The sequence below is a fragment of the Limulus polyphemus genome, unplaced genomic scaffold (assembly GCF_000517525.1).
Source record: "Limulus polyphemus unplaced genomic scaffold, Limulus_polyphemus-2.1.2 Scaffold2189, whole genome shotgun sequence".
Taxonomy (NCBI): Eukaryota; Metazoa; Arthropoda; class Merostomata; order Xiphosura; family Limulidae; genus Limulus; species Limulus polyphemus.
In genome coordinates, this window is record NW_013667799.1 from 191723 (window position 1) to 199768 (window position 8046).

At 34.2% G+C, this 8046-nt stretch overlaps 1 protein-coding gene across 1 annotated transcript in view; it reads left to right on the plus strand.

Annotated features, from left to right (window-relative positions):
• LOC106466218 overlaps positions 1-8046 on the plus strand; it is a 95445-nt gene that overhangs the window by 78821 nt on the left and 8578 nt on the right. The window contains exons 12-13 of the mRNA XM_013926467.2: positions 6454-6573; positions 6995-7199. Of these exons, the coding sequence (XP_013781921.1) occupies positions 6454-6573; positions 6995-7192 (318 nt within the window). The 3' untranslated portion in view covers positions 7193-7199. The remainder of the gene's footprint in view (positions 1-6453; positions 6574-6994; positions 7200-8046) is intronic.

An 8046-nucleotide genomic window follows, 5' to 3' on the forward strand; every position in this document is an offset into this window, starting at 1 on the left:
TTCATAGTTTTATTTGTTCTTGCTTTGTTTGTCAATAAAATTGTATTTTTGTTGTTTGTACATCTGAGTCCATCCTCTTTTATTTAAACTCATGAAAAATCTCTGCACAGGGTTTTAGATTACCATAATTTAGACACACCCACTAATTATAAATATAAGCAGTCTCCATTGTTGAATGGCACCCCTGATGTACTGTAGGCATTGCATTACCATTGCAACAACCCAAGAGCCCAAGGTTTGAGGTGATTTGTTTCATTTTACTTTTTGGTAAATTATGGTGATTGTTTTTATCAAATAAAATGATCAATACATGTTGCACTTGTTACCTTTTGGTGTTTACTTTTCCTTAACAAACCTGTCATCAAGTCACCGTGGCTTCGCATAACCAAGTGGTTAGGGTGCTCGACTCGCAATCTGAGGGTCGCGGGTTCGAATCCCCTCCCACCAAACATGCTCGCTCTTTCAGCCGTGGGGGGGATTTAATGTGAAGGTCAATTCCACTATTCGTTGGTAAAAGAGTAGCCCAAGAGTTGGCAGTGGGTGGTGATGACTGGCTGCCGTCCCTCTAGTCTTACACTGCTACATTATGGATGGGTAGCGCAGCGCAGATAGCCCTCGTGTAGCTTTGCAAGAAATCTGAAAAACAAACAAACAGTGAAGCCACCATAGTGCTCCAGCTTTTCAAATCTAACCACATCTCACTAGCACTTGTTTTTTTAGTTCCTGCAGCTATGCAGTTCTAGTTTGTTCTTTATAATATGTACATATATCTTTCTCATTAACCTTCATTTTTTTACTGTACTGAATATCTGTGCACTGCACCTGACTGAAATGTACAAACTCCAGTGGCAAAATATGGCATTTGGTGTGCTTGCACTCTGGCTCACTGAACATTGTGAATAATGTTTGACGTACCAAATCTGCTGCGGGAATCACATACAACATATTATAATAGCCATATCTGTATGTGACATGGCACCTCTCTGGTAAATATGAAGTTTGCCCACCTATTCAGTATGAGGTAGACTATTGACTTGGTTCATGCTGGGGTAATACCATTTAAACAAGAAAGGTTGGTAGTTCATCAATCCATACAGTATATGTGCTGCATTTTACGGCAGATAATCTAGCAATGTAGACTGCAATCATGGAAAAAATATGCAGTAAACAATAAATTACTTGAATCTAAGTTTCAAATGGACAGCAACTGCCTGTTGTAGAAACCTACAACTGTAAAGGACGACATTTCGAAAGTCTTCTGCCTCTCGTCTTCAGAATTTTAGAATTTTCACACCATGGGTAATAATATGAATATGACTAGAGAATTAGTTTCAGCATGCCATTAAACAGCTCCAAAATTGGGTAATATAAAGTCTTGTTACACTTTTTATTTTCATACTAGGTCCTTGTTATTATGAAGATCAGTACTGTTGGTTCTGAATCCTAGGATACTGCACATTCTTAACTCAGTAAAACTTTCCTAGTGCCTTGAATATGATCTAATTGTTATGTTAGTTTATTTATAGCTTCACCTCCTTTTAATTTTGTTTTCCTCTCATCCTGTTTCTGAGATAATGTCCAAGATTTGATTACTCGGGCCTTTGAACTTAAACTTCATAAAAATTGTTTTGGTTTTAATAAAGGAATTTCCATAATTCAGCTATGCAGACTTCAGAAATAATATTCATTTTTTTCTATCACATAAAGATTTTTTTTACAAATCGGGAAGAAAAAATAACTTTTACTTAGATCAAATTATTATTTCGTTTACCACAGTGAAAATTTTTTATTATTATGTGGGTGTCTCATGGGTTCTAGAACAATCAATAAGACTCTCATGTCATGATTGTTCTACAGAAGGTTATAGCCAGTGGTTATCAACATTTGAAGCATAACAAAATGTGATCTGATTTCAATGAAAATGATTGACTTGTGTAAAAGTACATATGACGTTTTGTGAAAAATCTGTTTGTGATGGAGAAAAATTGATAACATTTTCGGATTCAGCATACAGGAATTACTGTAGAACATATATAAATTTCAAGACAATAAATCCATCACAGGGCTGTGTTATTAGTCTATTAGCAATAAATCAGTGAGTCCTGTTCCATGAAAGTGTGTGTGAGGCAACTGTGATATACAGTAGTTTTGTACAATAAATTTATAAATTAATGACAACATGTTATCTTGTGGTAGTAAAGCCTATTTAAAAAAAAGTAAAGTTGTGAAAAATCTTCAACTGAGATCAGAGGAACTCTAACTGAAAGTAGTCCTTTATTAGATCTGGAGAACCATTCAGTATTTAAGCAAGATTTCAGGGCTTTTTGCTGTGGCGACCTAACAAAACAATTAAGCTACAGCACAAGGTATTCCATGTTATTGATGCTGTCATTTGTCCAAATATAGATGAAAAAAGATTAAAAACACCAATTGAAAGATGCTGTCAAGAAGATGGTGATCATGGACATCCTGAGACCATTTGTGAAAGCCTCTATAGTGTTGTATTTAACAGTTATCAGTGCTTAGTGTCCATACACACACACACCCAATCAACTCCTTAGTAAACAGCTGTCAATGCTTAGTGTCCACACACATATACACACACACACACTCGATCAACTCCTTAGTAAACAGCTGTCAGTGCTTAGTGTCCACACACACACACACACACACTTGATCAACTCCTTAGAAATGCTGAGAGATGAAACTTCAGTGGCAAATGTTTTGGCAACTAAACCCTTCCTGATAACAAGGAAAATTATCACCATTATGCAACACATGTGTTATGTGTTCAAGCAGACTCAAATAGTAGTATTATCATGGCAACATGTCACTCAAACAAGCATGAGAGGAAGCCTATCATTTAACAAAATGTAAATTTGTAGCCAATAAAAGAGATTAGTTAGTAACAGATTTTAACTTTGCAACTAAGAAAGTTCCCTTACTACAGCTGATGGGGAAGTATGAGGTATAACATATTTTACTGCCGTTTTATAAGACACTCTTGAAATAAGAGTTTTAGATAATTTTTAAAAACAGTTTTAAGAGGTTGACTACATTTTTGTAGCAAGGCATAATCCAGCATGGCAGCGGTGAATCATGGAGATAGAGTTTGTGGAGGACCTTCCTAGTGTGTGTGTCTGGTGTTTGAAACAATGTCATTCACCAGGACCATAGTTGATCCCTTTATGTATCAGTTATGTATAAGGCACCATTCAATTCCGAAACAATTTGTTCTTGCTTGGAAAAGGTGATTTACCAGCAGAACAAGTCTAATGCTTTCTTCTTTTTACCAGAACTATTAATTTATCTGTTTTACAGGGAAGTTTACTTGTAGTGATACATGAGTGTGGCTGACCTGCTGCTTCTCTTTATTCAGCTGTTTGTCTTTTGAGATTTTGATGTTTGTTATGGTTTTTCTGTTAGAAGAGCACTTGTTGCTTCACATTTACTGATGATCTTTAGAGCACAAGTTATCACAGTGATTAATGTTAGATATTTTGGAAATGAATATAATTTCCAGGACCAAGACTTGAACCCAAGACCTCAGGCTATGTGCTCTAACCACTGAACTACTCAGAATTACCAGTGATCTCTGTCAGTGTTCACTTATAAAGCTTCCTACCATGAGTATCGTACCATATTATGATAGGTACAAAGACCAAATTATAGACTTGTAATTATGTATTAAATTAAATGAGGTAGTATGGTGATGATACTAATGTTGGGAAGCTTTATAAGTGATCATTAACAGAAACCATTTGTACTCCTGGGTAGCTTGATGGTTAGAGCACTGGCCTTGTTAGCCAGAGGTTCCGGGTTCAAGTCTAGGTCTTGGACCCTCTTTTCATTTACAAGTTATCAATAGCTCACATACTTTATACTCTGTAGATAATTCATATACTTGTTCCTGAAAAGGGATATTGAGACAATCCTTTTATTTCTTTTAGTTACCTACATACATGTTGATACTAATCAATTTGGTTCAGTCTGTCTACTGCACCTTGTAAAGACTGTGGAGTACTATATATGTGTGATTCAGACTTTGACGAGTCCCATTTTCAGGCATTTGAAGCTATAAATGCAAACCACCACAACAGTGTGGCAGGAAGTTCATTAGAAAACCAATTATTTCACATGAAAGCCTGATAATTTCAAGTAACTGTGACCTGTTTCTTTCAGACACATACACTAAAAGGTAAAAAGATAAATTCTTTAATACTTATAATTTATTGTTCTTTAATATGCATCATTTTGAATTTAATTCAAAACAAGGATGTGCAAAAGGATAGAATTGCAATTCACTGTAACAAGTGCTTCGATTAACTGCTGCACGATCACAAAAAAATCTTGAGTAATGAACACGAGGTTCTCAGAAACAACGTGACATCAGTTTTATGATGGAATAGACAGTTTACGGTAAAAGATAACTGTGTAAATTTATAGCATTTTGAAATAGTGACTTTCACCAGTCAGTAAAATATTCAGGAAATTGTGTTTTTGTTTTAATTTCTTGGTGCATTCTTCATAACAGTCATTTAACTGCAGAAGTGTTTTATATGTTGGGCTACTAGTATATGCTTGGTAGCGTACCATTTGTTGGCCAAAGTTTTATAGCTTACACCTCTCTGGTCAGGAACGTTGTCTCAGCACATCTATGGCTATGCTCACCTGTTATTTCCATCTTCAAGCCACATATTACTAGGCTTTACTACAGAAAAACTGTAAGTGAGAGTTTCATCCACCAAGTGAGACATGATGTCATTGGCTCTTGCTGCTAGAATAGAACATCTTTGAAAGTCATTTCCTGTGTAAGTTATGGGTATCTCTGTACTTCCTTACTATTCTGACGATTGTTTACTAAAACTAAACTTTAATTTGGCTCAGTTTTTTTATTTTTGTTTCAAATTTATATTTATTTTCAGTTAGATCCAGCTAATATTAATTGTATCTTCTTGTGGTTTTCAAGCATTACCTTATTCAGCAAGAACCTCTTTAGTGGCTAATAGAGTTTCGTATAAGTATATTCTGTTTGGAATAATCTGGTCATTCTACATAGAACTGTACTTGAAAAGCAGAAACTTCATTGGGAAATCTTGTAATCCACAAATAGTTTATCTGAGACTACAATTTAAGCTGAGTATCTTATGTATGCCATGCATTAAATGTGGGATAACATGTTAGTTGATTGTGTGCTTTACTTCTGATACAGTGGAAATCCTGTAGGTTTTGGGTTTATCTTGAGCACCTGTAATGTAATTATTCTAGTGTCTACATTTGCTTAATCTGGTTGTCACAAGACAGTCTTTTTTGGGCTCTTTTATATAACATGTTTTTTGACTCCCTGATTTCATTAAAACACTCAGAGTTGGGACTTGTCACTGGCTTTAATGTTTTCACTTAATGGTTGATATTTTGTTTTTTCTTCTCCTGGTGACATCTTTCTGTAACTTACTTTCCTGTATAAGATAGTTTATAATTCGCTCCTATATACCTGTAGAAATCATGTATCAACTTTGAAATTAATGTAGGTTTGATTTTGATATTAAACTTACAATGGGTGACAAATCCATACCATGACTGGCTGGGAACTAGAGTTTTAAACATTGTAAGCTTTCATCAACTCAGTTTGCTACTCATTGGTGCTTTATATGGCTGTAGGTGTTGGATATGCAGGAGTGGACTGGACTCTAAAACTTTACCAGGAAAAAAGCTGGAAGGGGCCCAGAAGTTTGTCATAAAAATAACAAAACTATGTACTTTTCCAAGGTGGACAGTCTGCATATGGCTTATACGGTGCAGTTTTAGATATATTATGATCATTAAAATCACTTCTTTAACATACATTAAGAGAAAAAATGTGCTCATCAAAGGCATACAATTTTCCAATTGGAGACCAGGTAGTAGTGGTATCACATAACAGCTTTCAGATGCTGTGAATAAAAATATTTAAAAACAGTTGGTGTAGTCATATATCATCTCGCTAGTGATGGAGATAGCAAAGAGAAGATCAAATGATTTATAATAGTCATATATAAGAGCAAAGTCACCTTTAAACTTCATTTTACTTCTAAAACATTATTATTTGCAATATCTTGTTTAGTTTTTAACAACCTCAAGTGTAAGTTACTGTGTGTGAAACATGTATAATTTCTTCCTTTTCTTTGTTATTACTTTTGTAACACACTTTCAATTCGAAATGTTATTTGCAAATATTATAGTCACAAAACGAAAAGAGAGGAATGATTCTGAATATACTTAGACTACTGGCATGTTGGTATTAATTGATACCATCTTAAATACTAATTTAACAGTGGCTTGATTAGATGGGTACTCTGATTTATAAATGATCTTTTGTAATTTCTTTCATTCTATTCTCCGACACAGGATTGCTTGAAATTTATTAATATTACATGATAATTATGTTTCTGTCTGTCCCGTTTTCTTGTATAGGAAGGTGATAGGATCAATGTTATAGCTCGCATCAACAAAGACTGGTTGTATGGTGAATGCTGTGGCCAGAAAGGATACTTTCCAGCAGCTTTTGTCCATAAGCCTACAGAAGAGACAGAAGTTAGTATATCATAAATTTAAACTTACACCATTTATAAAATAAAGATTTACATGCATGCCTCGTGATTAACTTATGAGTAAAATGTGTTTCTAAAATATCCATAAAGAAATCTTCTGTATAGAATGAAGAAAACAGAATTAATAGAATTGAAGCAAGTGTTTTATTAACTTTGTTGAAAATATTCAGAAATTGTTCTAAGAGAAGTATTAATAAACACAAATGTCAAGTTATATAAATACATGATAGTATTGAATGGTTGGAGTTTCTTTGATTTTGATAGCTGAGGGATATCTTAAGAAAACCTGTTTTTTTTTAAAGTATATCTTTAATTTTATACTCGGTATTTATTTTTAAAAGGCCAAACTATAATTAATGTTAAAAAGCTGTTTTCATTGCTTAAGTAAAGTTATTTTTACACAGAATCAAGCCACATCAACATGGTATGTTGCAAAGTATCCGTTTCAAGGTGAAAACAGTGACGAACTGACATTTAGTGAGGGAGAAAGAATTATTCTTACCAGAATAATCAATTCTAATTGGTGGCAGGGAAAACTAGTCCAAGATCCAGCAGGGAAGGAAGGAAAATTCCCTTCTATGTTTGTAGAAAAATTAGCATAATATTCAGGTACAGTGTGGCATTAGATACTGTAACCTTTTCTTGTTATTAATCTCTGACTTTGAATTTTTTTATATATATCTTATATCATTACATTTCATGTTAATATTGTAAAATAAAGTATAGTTTATGTAATTACAGTGTGTTGAATTTCCATTCTCTGCTGCAGCTGCACATGTAATTTAGAACACCTAAAACATTCATACTCAACTTTCCTCAGTTTTATTTCGTTTTCTTTTTTTTACATGCACTCATTTCTCTTCCAAACCAGCTGGTTGGTTAGGCTTACAACACCTGAACATTTGCTGAAAAACTATTTATGTTTTATTTTGACTCTTGCAAATAGAATTTCAGGTATTTATGATGACTGATGTAAATATAGTATTTTAGCCTGATGCTTTAGGTGTTGTAAACCCAGCTGACTTGATGAGCTCTCATATTTAGTGAAAGGCTTTGTTAGCAGGAGATTGCAACACTTAAAAAGTTGTGACCAGATTCTGAATCTCCTTGATGCAGTGCAGATCATTCTTCAACATGCCCAGAATTATCTACCTTCCAAGTGATTTACTGCACAAGCTTAAGGAGAATATGTATCGATAAACCCTGCTTTCCTATTATACACTAGATTAAATAACCCCTGCTTTCCCATTATACACTAGATTAACTAAACCCTGCTTTCCCATTATACACTACATTAAATAAACCCTTCTTTCCCATTATACACTAGAATAAATAACCCCTGCTTTCCCATTATACACTAGAATAAATAACCCCTGCTTTCCCATTATACACTAGATTAACTAAACCCTGCTTTCCCATTATACACTAGATTAACTAAACCCTGCTTTCCCATTAT